We start from the raw sequence: 14,831 nt of genomic DNA on the forward strand, positions 1-14,831 counted from the left end.
AAAGAAAAAAAAAAGGCTCCACTCACGTGCTACGCGAGGAGAGAGTGGCGATCGCATTCGTCTCCCCGCTCGTCTTTAAGTAGCTAGCCGTCCTCACCCCCAGCTCCCCCGGCCGGCTACTAGCTAGCTAGCTATAGCTAGAGAGGCCGCCATTGCAACGAAACGGCTGCAATGGCTCGCCTCGCTGCCGGCCTTACAGCTGCTGCCCTGCTTCTCCTCCTCCGGCGCCAGTGGTCGTCACGCTTGGCCGCCAGTATTTATGAGAGAATATTTGAACTAGCTTGTCGAAATATTTGGATAAAACTTTTCTCTTAAGCACTCGGGGCACTGCTCTAGTATCCAGAGCACTCGTCGCCGCAGGTTTGCCAGTCGAGGGCGGCGTCTTCCTCGGCAGGGCAACCGCGACGGTCACCATCAAACCGCGGTCAGCTGGGGGCGGCAATCGCTTCGGCGCGGCTTCAGCGGTACCACTTGATGCAGCACACCCTATCCCCTTGCAATCTCATCCCCGGTCTTCTCTTCAACTGTACCCCTGGTATGTTTGGGGTTCGAGGAGCTACTGGGAAAAGGTCAAGAAGGGCGGAAATTCACTCAGAAAACGTCTAAACGAAAGCAGAAAAAGTACTCGGAATGCAATGACAAACACTCACCTGGACGCTCCGATGTCATCCCCAGCTGGTGAGGCGCTCGCTTTGCGCTTCCGAGCGGTGGCTCTTGGTCCACGCGGATGGCTGGGCAAAAGATCATCACCAGGAGTGCTTTCGCTCTTCTAGGCGGTCTTCTTACCCTAGCCTTTTATCACTTCAACCAAGGTGCGACCATCGTCGCTGTCCTGATCGTCATTTGTACTGATTGGATCATAGGAAGAGCGAAAGACTGGCTCCTGGTACGCGATGGCACCAGATGCCGTAGACGTGTGATGTCCGGCACTGGCGGCATACTTCTATATACATCCATATCCTGCTGCAACACAATGGACATATGAGTTAGTTTCACTCAAGATAAGAATACAGTACAGAAGAATACAGATACTCACATGCTTTGAAGGGTCCTTAACAGAGTACATATTCGGGACATAGGGCACTATCTTAGCGCCCATGAGTACCCGGCTCACTCGAACTACGACATCTGACTGCTGAATCGGCTCTGCAGAAAATTGAGAAGGATTTAAGACTCTAAGATAATCAAAGACAAACCTTACCCGCTTCTACAGTGGTTGGATCTGCCTGCCGATACACGTGAACATCACCACTACGTCAGTAACGCCTGCATCCCTCTATTTTTTTTTATCATACCAAGCCATTCTGCGATCTGACTTTCATCCCTGCAAGGTTTTGGACCACTCGCGCGTGATTTTAAGGCTCCCGCGGTCCTTCCGCGGTCTCTCAGCACCCTGATAAACTACTCAAAAATTTGTACGAGATGTATTTTTTTTCTCCATCCCTTGCCTCGGAACCTCGTATGGGACCTTATCGTTGGGTTGGGACTCGAGGTGGAAAAGATAGGTGAAGAGATCGAAGTGCGGTTCTATTCTTAAGAATACTTCATAGAACTGAACAAAGATGGAAATATGAAGGGTGGAGTTGGAATTAAGATGATGCAACTGGATTCCTAGTAAAAGAGCAGCCCACAAAAAAAGTCAGAAGTCGGGAGGGCTAATCCTCGCTCGACGAAGTATTGAAAAAAAAACAATCTCATCGACTCCTTCGAATGGCCTTTTGTCCCTAGTGGTAGAGTGCCACTGGATGACTTCTTTGCTCTGCAGAAGACCCTCATTAACGAGGGTCAGATTCAGAGCACTTACTTGGTTTCCACCCATCTCTGGTGGTGGTGGCGACCTTGCACTCCTTTTCCTTCCCCTTGGAGGCACCACGACTTGTTGCCGGGCATCCTTATGGTCACGAGATGCTTCACTCGCATGCGCTCGAGGGCTACGATAAGAGAGGCGGTGGAGTAGGGCTTTTGGGGAGAAGAATGAACTGGAGGACTACTTCTTGCAACATAAATAACCGAAATCTAACTCTGAAAGTGGCGGCGGCTGTGAGACAGAGGAAGACGAAAGGCTCGAGTAGTAAAAGCACAAATGAAAGGGTGAGTAAACCATAGATCACCGCGCGGTTAAATAGCCATAAGTTTACTGTGCGGAATGCGAAGAGTTTTTTATGGGACAAGATTTATTTTGAGCGGTAATCTCGGATTAATTTGATAAATAACTATTTTTTAGGATCTCATTCCAAAAAAAAGTTTTTGAATTTATGAACCAATTTGCCCATTTTGACCATCAATTCATATTCTTACTTTTTTACACAACTCATACCACGACCTTTTGGATCCTTTTGTCCAAAACTCGGAATTTGGATTAAAGGCTGGGGGCTCCGGGACACGTGTCATCAATGGTTTATTTTTTAATTCTTTTGGAAGATAAAAATAGAAAATTGAAGATTAATTTGACCCTCGGTCTGACTCTTCAATTCAATCTAAGTCTTGAGGGCTACTCCATATGGAGTACGAGTTTTATTTACACTCGCGTGTAACCACTCTCACCATCAGTATACCACTGTGTGTATATCCGCATACTCATCTATAACTTTGAATATGTTCATACTTCAAAAGATATATAAAAAAATTTCAAAAGCATCCCTATTTTTTAAAATATATTATAATTATACCTTAGTACTAGTATATAAAGTTAGTATATCCACATACTGTATGTATGGTCACACACCTAACGTATATACCATTATAAATGTTCTAGTATAATTATATACTTCAAGTACATGCTTTTTGTTGGGTCAGATACGTCCTACGTCATGATATATATATATATATATATATATATATATATATATATATATATATATATATATATATATATATATATATGGAAAATCCATTTGTAGCTACTTCCGTATATATATATATATATATATATATATATGTTAATCCCGTTCCCGTGATAAATATTGATAACTATCAAGAAAGTAATTAAATAAGGTGGAATGGAATCAAGCCCAATTACCAGATATAATTAAGGAAATGCAACGGTTCTGCATGCAGCTGGGCCAAGCCTCTTTTTTTTTGTTCCCAAGTTAACTCACAGCCCAATATCAAGTTGCAGCCCACTACGATCCGATCCATTTCCACCAGTGGAAACCGCAGGCCCAATGTCACTATGTCAGGCGCTAGCTGAAGAACACATTAAATTGACTTTGCAGGGACACTAGCCAGGTGGCAAGTAGGTAGCGGCCGGCCGCCGGCCTGTTGATGGTTAAGACCCAGCTGGCGGCAGGCATCTACTCCTATATATGTGCGTGCTCAAATTACGCACGTGCAGATAGCTTCGCCTTTATACCTTGCGTGTTTGAACAACAGTCCTGAGTGTCCAGTATATCTGTTGACCTTTACTTTTCATACGAATTGCCCACCTTTACTTTTATGAAAATGAACAAAAATGACAAACATATATTATTATGGAGAAAATGCCATAAATAGCCAATATATATGTGCTCATAAACACTCATTTTTACCACTATTAGTATGTTAAAAAAACTAATTTAGAGTCAGCATATATGTTATGTTATGTGCCACCATGTAACAATATATTTTAATTTAGATAAATATATAAATTCTGGTTATTATGTTGTGTGCCGCCATTTAACAATATATTTTAAGTTAGACAAATATATAAATTCTGGTTAAACAATCTTATCGGTGATTTATCCGCCAACCTACCGAGAGGATATATCCGAGGTAGTAGATTATTATTCGGTGGGGATCATTGTATCTGGAGCTTGATGGTAAAAACGAGGCACACATACTAATATGTATGTATGTATGTATGTATGTAGTGTTGATGACTTCGTGCAAAAATGATAAGTACCCCGGTGGATGTAATTTCTAGCTTCGCCCCTGCATGGACTAAGACCATCTCCAGCAACGTTGCCTTTCAAAGCACCCATATTGGGGCAAATGGGCGTGGGCCCCACCTTATCTCTCCCCCATCCACAGCATGGTTCCCAGCAGTGGCTCGTAAATCCGACCCCCATCCACCCGCCGCCCCCGACCTCGAGCTCGAGCTCGGCCGCCACCCCGAGCGCCGCCGCCCCGGCGAGCTCCGCCGCCCCGCCGAGCTCCGCGGCCCCCGACGAGCTCCGCCACCCCGCCGAGCTCCGCCGAGCTCCGCCACCCCGCCGCCCCACCGCCCCGCCGAGCTCCGCCACCCCGCCGCCCCGCCGAGCTCCGCCGAGCGCCGCCGCCCCGGCGAGCCCCGGCGCCACCACGACGAGCTCGAGCCGCCACCCCGCCGAGCTCCGCCGCCCCCGACCTCGAGCTCGAGCTCGGCCGCCACCCCGAGCTTGGCCAACGGCCAGCGGGCCCACTGCCCCACGTGTCGCAAGGAGAGAGGCGCGGCTCGGATGGGAGAGAGGATGGGAATCCCGTAGCTATGGGCAGTCGTGGGAAGCTCTCGGGAAATGGGGGAAGGAATGGGGGAGTTGCTGGAGCCATGAATAGTGGAGTTGGTCTAACATAGCTCTCGTCCTCGATCGCTGGCTCGACATGGAGATAGGCATGGCGTCTCTGTCTTAGGAAAAGCTAGTAGAAGGGGGCAACCGAATGATCAAAAGATTGGCTGCTTCTCTTGGGTGATCTACAGTATCATCGATGGACCTCGCCACGCACACAGCCAACGAATGCAAGCCGCAGCCCGCAGAGTGGCACTGATAAGATGGAGGTGGCAGGCAGCTAGAGCCAGCCGTAGGACACGCATGCATGCTTTTCCATGGAAAGCTCCACCGATCAGCTAGCGAGCAAGCACCACACAGATGTGATCATCAGGCCGCCATTCGTCAAGAAAGCTAGAGCTCTTACTATTGGACAGCCGCGCTTGTCAAAAAGTACAAGGCGGCCAAATTCACCTGTGTCTGTGTGTGATGACAATTGACAACACGTATATATACACATATAGTTGCTCGATCGCGCAAGCAATTCATACTACGGGCATCACTTTCGCGCATTTCGTCACTCGGTCCGTCATCAGCCTGTACGCACCCACACGCGTCCACCAGATGATTCTTGAGTCTTGCTTCACCATTGCAACCGGTCACTACCACAGAAACGCACATCCATGCATCCTCCGCAATTGTCTCGGTAGAGTTAGTTTCGGATCTAATTTTTTGAACGCCAAACCCTTTTAATCCAGGTTAGTAAATAGACTTATGTTACAAGCTACAAGCCAAACATAAAATATTTGATGATAGACTTATGTTACTCTTATACTTAACTAATGATTGAATAAATAAATATTGTTAGTCAAAATTTGGGTAAAAAGTCAATGGTATAATATATCTTTTGTGGGTAATTTTATAATATATTTAAAAATAGACGGATCCCAGTGTTAGAGATTTCTTTTGGAGATTTCAAATTAATCCTTACAAAATGTCCCACAAAAAAAGAGGAAATCATAAAATACCTGCAACCCAAAACCACCACAAAAAAAAATGCATCAAACATCGTTTTTTATACCCACCGGCTCATTGTTGACACCAATAGTCGTTATGTAGCCCATCTGTGTCATTACGAAAAAAACTCATAGTAAACCCTCTAAATCTACCATCTTTAAGAAGCAAGTGGTTAACGGAGGTAGTTACCCACCATGCATCAAAACTCTGCTGAAAATCGCTCAGTATACAGACATGAGAACTCACATAATTTCTTTGTGAAGTTTAGGCTCAACCAAAAATCATTATAAAAAATGAAAACCAAATACAGTCTTGGATCTTAAAGTCAACCACGTTTGCCAACTCTTCCCTATTGGAACCATTCAAGCTGGCACAATTTCAATCTACTACATCAAAACCAGTATGGTTTCTCCACGAGGTGGGCCCCCACCCTATGGATCAACCTCATGAGGAAAGCAAAGGATGCATGACCAGTCAAAAGCCACGAGCTCGCCGCAATGCGTACGCCACACCGTCGCATATCATTGGCGGCAACGGCAGGTCGACACGTGGCACGGCAGACGCCCTCGTCCTCGTCGTCTTCATCTTTGTTTGCTTTCGTTATCCTCGTTCTTCCCCCCTTGCACACGGGTGCCTTGCGTGGAGCCACGCCGATAACCACGCGCCCAAGGGCAAATTAGTCATCTGCGAGCACTCGATCCATTCGCTCGAAACCAATTGTTTCGTGTGTTTGACGCCGCGCGCATACTCTGAAGAAGAACGCATTAGTTTACGGTAATTACAGTCCTTGATGCTGAATAATTAGGTGTGAAAAGAGTGCAGTCCCGTAGCAGGCTGAGTTATCGAGGCTTGGCACATGCCAATGTGTCCATTGTGCCCTTGTACGTACGTCATCCTAATCCACTGTCCACCAACCGCACGCGCCCGCGAGCTACAAGACAAGGGCATGGCGCCTATAAAACGGAGCCCCAGTCCCTCCATCTCAAAAATTTCAAGACTCATGCTTGCCTTCTAATAAGCAGGCACTACTCCTAGTTGGCTAGCTACTAGTAGTAGTATCTCTCATCTCCTCCTCCCTTCTTGAGGCTCTGATCTATACAGTAGTCAACAGTATAAAACTGTCTTGTGTAGAGGTTGCTACAGAGAGCAATCCGACAGCAGACCATAGTTTATCGCCATGCCGAGCGCGACTAGCAGACTGCCTAACCTTCCAGCCGGGTTCCGGTTCCACCCCACAGATGAGGAGCTCATCGTCCACTACCTCATGAACCAAGCTTCCTCCCTCCCATGCCCTGTCCCCATCATCGCCGAGGTCAACATCTACCAGTGCAACCCATGGGATCTTCCTGGTAATTAACTATACTATATCTGAAATTCTGACAGCAGTACACAATCTGTCGTCTCAAACGATTCTCTCTTCTTCATCAACTTCAGTTTCTGAACCTATATTCCTTTTTGTTTTCTCAGCCAAAGCTTTGTTTGGAGAGAACGAGTGGTACTTCTTCAGCCCGAGGGACCGCAAGTACCCCAACGGCGCCCGGCCAAACCGTGCCGCCGGATCCGGCTACTGGAAGGCCACCGGCACCGACAAGGCCATCCTGTTGACTCCCACGAGCGAGAACATCGCAGTCAAGAAGGCCCTTGTGTTCTACAGCGGCAAACCTCCCAAGGGTGTCAAGACAGACTGGATCATGCACGAGTACCGCCTCACTGGAGCTAACAAGACCACCAAGCGTAGAGGATCATCCATGAGGGTGAGATCAATTTCACAATATTCTTTTTCTGATTTACTTAATACACCTATGACGTTTGCTGATTTTTTTTTAATTTATTGTGGTTGATTTCAGCTCGATGACTGGGTCCTCTGCAGGATCCACAAGAAGAGCAACAGCTTTCAGTTCTCTGATCAGGACCAGGAGGGCTCCACTGTGGAGGAAGAATCCCTCAACAACAACATGAATGGCACAATTGCAGCCTCGCCCAAGTCTGAAGCCAATGATGATCATGATCATCAGTTCCATCAGACGACGATGACCATAAGCAAGTCATACTCAATCACCGATCTCCTCAACTCCATCGACTACTCGGCGCTCTCGCAGCTCCTCGATGCCCCAGCTGAACCTGATGAGCCACCGCTAATCTACCCAACAACAACACAAACACACCAAGCACACTATAACAACAACGTGAACAGAAACAGCCACTTCAACTTGCCACAAGTAGACGCATGTTCATCAGATTATGTTGCGCCTAATAATTGCAACGGTCCGAAGAGGAAGCGAGTGATGACCATGGATGGTGCTGATTCCTCCTTCGATGATGGCAGCAGTAACTTCAGTAGAAAACTGAAGCTGCCAAGTGATTCAAGGAGCAGCGGCCACAGCCATTTTGGCAGCACGACGAGCAGCTACTGCAACCAGCAGCTTGTGGACACAAGTGGTTTTCAGCACAGCAGCCTGCTGAGCTATCCGTTCCTTGAGATGCAGTAGCATCTGTGTACTACTATTGCAGCGAGATCTTGATGTGTGAATTCATACAGCTGAAACTTAATTTCACTGGGTCAAACAAACTGAGCTGAGGGGTACGGTGGTTCTTGCTTGTAGCTGGAACAATTCAAAATTTCTGGAGCATTTCGTTTCCATTTTCATGTAAAACTTAAAAGGTTGTAAATTAGGGAGGTGTAGTACTGAAAGTCACGTGCGGATCAATGAAAGATGACCAGGTTTCTTGTACTACTTATTATATGTGTACTAGCTATTTGGCATGTGCTGTTGGTGTCCTTATCCATTCGGAGAGGGTTAGACGATGTACAGATGCATGAATCCGGACACTTGCTTGCTGTTCTATTGGAATGGAATATACCTTTTCTGCTTCCTGCTGATCCCATCCGTTGTAGCTACGATGGTCGATGGATCTCAGAGTAAAATACGCGTAGACCTTCTTACCTGTCGTTGTGCCGTTGATGCATGCCAGGTTATCTTGACGTGTAGCTTAGTCACACTGCTCCGATCCATACGCGTGGTGCCTTCAGTCATTCCGCATCACAACATTGTTACTCATTTTCTCTGTCAGTGAAACAACCAAGGTCGATCCAACAAGAGACGAACACTTGAGGCCAGACAAATGGATCAATTCAATCCTTTTGTCGTAATTCAACGTTGAAAAACAAGCTTTTTCATAAGAAAAGAAGTACATGTTTGGCCACGCACAAACACGCACGCATATCCATGAGCACGCGTGCATGCTGCGTTGGTGGACCAATGCAATGGCAAAACGTCATCACCGGAGCTACTGCTAGTTTAATGGCGGCAGCACGGACACCGGAAAGACAACGACGGCGGCGGCGCACGTTGATCCGATACCCACTTGCATTGGTTGTTATTTATATATAAGCATGCACGGTTGGTGATGGTCCACATCATATGACATGCTCCATCAGCAGTTAGATATATAAGCCCTAGTGATCTGAGTTGATTAATCCTAATTCCTACCCCATTTGGTTGAGAAAGTCTCCTCATTGGAGACAGCCATTTGTTTATGCGCTTCTTAGCTTGTCTATGCCCTAGCTCTTTCAAACCATCGTACGTACCCCATGACAAGAAGATAATGCAAGAAATGCCACAGCTAACTTTTGGAGCTGGCTTGTCTACCTCTAATTACACCCATGCTTTGAAGCAATCACGAAGACATTAAACTAGCTGTTTTTCAGCATGAAGTCACATGTTAAAGAGCCTGTAACCATGTACGATTGGTGCTTTGATTATGCTTTAATTTAATCCTAGTGCTTTGGAGAGGATGATGATAGTCTAGCTAGAAAGTGCTGATGACCGATGAGATAAGAGCTGATGATCCTAGTGCTTTGCCTTATCCATGAATCATGATGTATAGATGACATGCACGTACAGGCGGTTGATTCCTTTTCTAGAATGAGCTATCTAGCCACTAGCCATGCGTTAATAATTGGTTGATTGACCCCTCAAAAAAAAATTGGTTGCTTGTAGTAATCATGATGCTTGTTGGTGAATCACACGCATACAAAATGTTAGTTTGTAGAGTAACCCGGGCCAAAACCTCATATGGGCCATAAAGCCCAAGACGCGCAGTTCCAGGCCACAAATAGGCTGTTTGGGCCGAAATTTTGCTTTCCCTCCGAACTATCCGTGACTTTATATGACCTGATCATCTGACCTGGTCTGGTCTGTAGATCAAATCTTCTTCATCTTAATTAGCAGCTTCATCTTAATTAGCAGTTTTATATTTTTCACCCCCAGTATGTAGGCCTCTTTTACCAAAAACATGATCTTCCCCTCTCCCTAATTTGTCTATCTATACCGCTCAAAAAAAATTTGTCTGTCTATAGAGATGTCTCACCTTTTCTTTTGGCACGTACGTGAAGTCAGCAAAAACTGTGCCAACTTTGGAGAAACCGTACGGGTGCACTTGTCATATCATCCGTTTGCCTAGCTGGATGGGTCAAGATCGGCTTTGAACTCCGGCGGCTGGCCGCCGAATCTAATGCCGCCACCGGCCGGCTGGCCAGCGAGCCAGATCATCTGATCAGCTGGAGCTGGATGGAGCATGCATGCACGTGCCCTAGCTAGAGGCTAGCACAGCATATAAATGGATCGGAGACGCTGTCAGCAGGTTCCAGAATCCCATGCTGGACGGCTGATAAGTAGTTGTTCGACCTGACCAATGCAATCTCGATTGTTCTGTTCCATCAGCATACGGTGGTGTGAACAGCTAGCCGTCATGCAATTCAGCTGGGATCTCTCTGACCACTCAATCACTCGTATATTTTTCAGCAGCTGCTGTCAACTACCTAGCTTCATTTGCTGCCTAAAGGGTGCTTGGTTCCAAGTACTTATAAAGTTTAGTCCTTATCACACCGAATCTTCGGATAATTAGAGGGACTAAACATAAGGTAATTATAAAACTAATTACATAGATGGAGGCTAATAAACCTAATTAATCTATCATTAGCACATATTTACTGTAGCACCATATTATCAAATTATGGATTAATTAGACTTAGTAGATTCATCTTGTAAATTAGCCTCCATCTGTGCAATTAGTTTTTTAATTAGTCTATATTTAATAATTCTAATCTGTAACTAAACATTCGATGTGATATGGACTAACGTGCTCAATTTGTCAAAAAATATGGCAATTGCCAAGAAACCCAACCTCAGGACTCGTACATTTTTCAGCCGCCGCTGTCAACTAGCTAGCTTCATTTCGATGTGACAGGTTTAGTCCATGGAACCAAACACCCTCTCAGCTACAAATGATATAACAATGTCTGCATGCACAGTGGTTGATCCAAAGCGGAAAAAAAAAACAAAGTATCAACATGGGCTGTGTATACCAAAGAAAAGAAAGAGAAACTCACAAGGCGTATTGGCAAAAGAATGGATCCACCCATGCATGCGTGTCCATGTGAATGCGGGCTGATGGCGACGTGCTCAATTTGTCAAAAAGGATGGCAATTGCCAAGAAACCCAACCCCAGGAGCACAAACCTGTAATCAATTTAAAATCAACATCTTGTACCGGTACCTGATAAGAATATATGTGGAATGATCAAATTCTAAAATATAGGTGTGGTTACATGACCTGGACATATAGTGCTCTGGTTTATGGTTTGTGCTCTGCCCCATAAGCTATAAAAATCCCCAAATCCCGAACTCAATCCAAAACCCTAGCCCTAACCATAAACCACCAACGGCAAGGTGAGGAATTCAACAGATTTATCATTACAAATCAGTTGAACTGATCAGTAAATGCAGCTAGCATGGTGCAGTATAGTATGCGCGTACTATTTTACAGTAAAATTTATATGATTTTTCTTTTTTCCTTTTTTTAAAAAAGTCAAGTGGCTTACCTTAGAAGCCTCCCGACAGTTAGTAGTCTCCCTAGCTGTCACTCACACCGCTGTAATAAATTACCGTATATGCTTCTGACGGCACCTCCTAGTTGTGATTAGATGGCCACGATAGCATTTGCTGCGGCCACATAGGAAAGATAAATATCAATTAGACCTAGCTAACTGATTTACTCTTTTCATGCTGTCCTAATCAAAACCGAGTGAAGACTGAAGACTTCCTTACTAGGCAAGCCAAAGAGGAGGCTGGGCTGGGCTCTTCCAGAGGAAGATCAGGTCTCACCTCTCACCTCACACGCCACTATAAAACTTGGCTTCCTCCTCTCTTTATCCCCTTTCTATTGATTCCCCACCTTTCTTGTGTTCACAAGCTTCCCCAAGCTTAGCTTCTCTCTGCCTTTTTCCTCTGAGAGGATCCTGGTTTCTCTCCTGTTCGTTACTAGCTAGCGAAGCTGCAGTTCACAGCTAGCGTCTCCAACAAGAGATCGATCATGGTGGAGCGCTGTACTGTCAAATCGGAGCAAGGAGGCGACCTGTTCCTGCCTCCCGGGTTCAGGTTCCATCCCACAGACGAGGAGGTCATCACAAGCTATCTCCTGCAGAAGTTTCTGAACCCTAGCTTCGACCCGCGAGCCATCGGTGAGGTGGATCTCAACAAGTGCGAGCCATGGGATCTCCCAAGTAAGTCAATCGTGTACCTTTTCAGCTGATCCCCTTTTGTTCTTCAATTGCACCACCACATAATACATGTTGATGCAGGAAGCTAAGCTTAATTTGAGGTAATTAATGGATGTTTTCCCCATGCATGTTGATCGGTAAATAACAACAACAGGCAAGGCGAAGATGGGGGAGAAGGAGTGGTACTTCTTCTGCCACAAGGACATGAAATACCCGACGGGCATGCGCACCAACCGCGCCACCAAGGAGGGCTACTGGAAGGCCACCGGCAAGGACAGGGAGATCTTCAAGCCAGCTGCTGCTGCTGCTGAAGGTGCAGGCCGTGAGCTGGTGGGGATGAAGAAGACGCTAGTGTTCTACATGGGTAGGGCTCCAAGGGGATCCAAGACCAACTGGGTGATGCACGAGTTCCGTCTCGAGGGGAAGTCCAGGAACAGCAACTCTAACCTACGCTTCAATCCCAAGGTACAATACTTGAAGATTATTACTTGCTTGTACATGTTAAAAAATATGCAACTTTGTATCAGTTTAACGTGTGAGTTAATTGTTTTTTTTTAAAAAAATGTTATGTTCAGGATGAATGGGTCGTGTGCAAGGTGCACCACAAGAACGGAGAAGCCAGTATCAACAAGCCCGCGGAGGAGTACTCCGTCGCAACGCCCAACGTCAGCTCTGTCGTTTCGGATGGCACCGGCGAAGGAGATGAGTTTCTGGACTCCATGATCAATCCCATGTACTTCAACTCCGCCTCCAGCTTGCCAAGCACGACGACGACCATCAACGCCGCCGCGCCGCCGCACAACGCTGACTACTCATTATCCTCCGCCGCGGGAGCTACGACGGCTACGACTACGAGTAGCTTCGTCGACCTTCCTAACTACGGCTTCAACGACGCAACAGCAAGCTACAACCTGCACCAGCAGGTGGCCGTGGCCAGTTCAGCATCTTCAACAAACAGCAGTAGCAGTTACAGCTCCTTGTGGAACATGCTGCTTAACGCAGACCATAATCAAGCAATGGGAAGCTACAACTTGCATCACCAGGCATTGGTGGCGAAAGCTCTTGGAGGAAACTTCGCTGGTGGTTTGCCGAGTTCGTCGTCGGTGACCGGAATTTTACAGCATAATTATTCTCAAGGTGTGCCGCAGCAGAAGCTAGGCAACAACTACGGTGATAGTAGTACTTCTGCTGCTATTGGACCAGCGGCTACTAAGAACTTGGGTGCTCCGCCAAATGGATACTAGTTGTTTAGTGATCGTTATATATAGGAGTTTTGTGGCAGTTTAGTTGGTTGCTTAATTCATTAATTTGCTCGTAAACTGAGAGAGATCATGAATCATGATGTTTGCTTTAGGTGAGTGCTTATGTTTGTTAGTTGGTGAGAATTTGTTCCTTGTTGGTGCCGATACTTCTATCCCATATGAAACATAGTTTTCAAACTTGTTTGTTTATATTTTGATGTCGCTACCAGATATATGTACTTTTTATACTTGACCAAATTAAAATATAGAGGAAGGACTCAAATTATTATCTTTTCTGTCCTACTAATGAATTCTTTCTCGAAACCTGATACTATACACGATTGACCTTTTTTATAGTCCTTGAGGTTACCAAAATAATGGTATGAAAATGCAGGTTGTAATTTTGGGGATACTTCTTGAGGGATTGTAGAAAGCCTCAAATTTTAATTGCTCTAGCAAGAAAGGAAGCCAGATCAGTTTGTCACTAACTAATAAAGATATGAAGCCTTGTAGTCTGCTTGGCGCACAAGTCAGGATGGGAGCGGCCCTGATGTTGATGTACAGCTTGGTGCAAGCTAATAAGCAAGTTTGTCAGAGATGGCCATTGGTTGCAGTTCATCAGGAAATCACGTGCAGCCAGGTCGGTTAAGTTGGACGGCGCGCGCATGCAGTCCACATGGTGATGTGATGCCACGCTCCATCGATCCAGCATCAACTGCATGATACATGCATCTTCATTAGCTTTACAGAAATGGAGGAGCAAGCAAACCAAGAAAGCGCGTACATATGCCAGCTACGACTAACCAGTGCTTGACAGCGTACAGCATGGATGATCCATGCGCATCTTAGCATGGAATTGCACTGAACTACTACTACTCTTCATGTGACTTGAGGGGTTCAGCTGCACCAGATATGCTGCATCATAACCTCATCTTTTGTTAGTCAATTATTATTGCAACAATTCTTTTTGGTAGATGTGCTGTACACACACAAATGTGTTTCCACAGAAGAAATGCAATTATGCAAATGTTGCCATGAGGAATCATGTGAAGGTTACACAATGATTACTCATCATAGACGATATCATCACAGAACTTGTAACGCCTGAATAAATTAGAGAGAGACATATATAAACCGATATCAGAGCTGTTACCTAGGACGTACGTGATGGCTACAAATAAAGCAGTGTATATATATATATATTAACTGAAATTAAAACCCATGACATCGATCCAGCTTGCATATATATGTACTGTATGGTTGAAAAATGTGTAAGCTGAGAGGAAAAGATTAATGAGCTAGGATCGCCTGTCCATTTTCACGAACTAGTATGCCAAGTAGCACTGCGTGGCATGATCTTCTTACAAGTCATGCATGTTTTGCAGGCTACTCTTCCGATCCAGCATGGTTCCTCAGAACCTAACATGCGCTTATCTGGCGCCCTGCGTATGGCCAAAATTTCGTTGTCAGAACCGACCATGCGAAAATCTAGAGCATGCATGTTGCCTTCAACAATTTTGCTTTCATCTCTCTCTCTCTCTCTCTCTCTCTCTACACGTACGTCATTATC

The 14,831-nt window shown here is 45.6% G+C and overlaps 2 protein-coding genes across 2 annotated transcripts; both read left to right on the plus strand.

Moving 5' to 3' along the window:
* Positions 1–6,461: 6,461 nt before the first annotated feature.
* Positions 6,462–8,223, plus strand: LOC112887752 (NAC domain-containing protein 67-like). Its single transcript, XM_025954013.1, has 3 exons — positions 6,462–6,808; positions 6,927–7,213; positions 7,307–8,223. Exons 1-3 carry the CDS (start codon positions 6,637–6,639, stop codon positions 7,946–7,948), a joined length of 1,101 nt encoding a protein of 366 aa, XP_025809798.1. The 5' UTR covers positions 6,462–6,636; the 3' UTR covers positions 7,949–8,223.
* A 3,458-nt stretch (positions 8,224–11,681) lies between these two features.
* Positions 11,682–13,459, plus strand: LOC112886425 (NAC domain-containing protein 45-like). Its single transcript, XM_025952327.1, has 3 exons — positions 11,682–12,023; positions 12,175–12,485; positions 12,596–13,459. The coding sequence occupies exons 1-3, from the start codon at positions 11,834–11,836 to the stop codon at positions 13,262–13,264; spliced, it is 1,170 nt and encodes a 389-aa protein (XP_025808112.1). The 5' UTR covers positions 11,682–11,833; the 3' UTR covers positions 13,265–13,459.
* Positions 13,460–14,831: the final 1,372 nt, after the last annotated feature.

The sequence above is a fragment of the Panicum hallii genome, chromosome 3, assembly GCF_002211085.1.
Source record: "Panicum hallii strain FIL2 chromosome 3, PHallii_v3.1, whole genome shotgun sequence".
Lineage (NCBI taxonomy): Eukaryota > Viridiplantae > Streptophyta > Magnoliopsida > Poales > Poaceae > Panicum > Panicum hallii.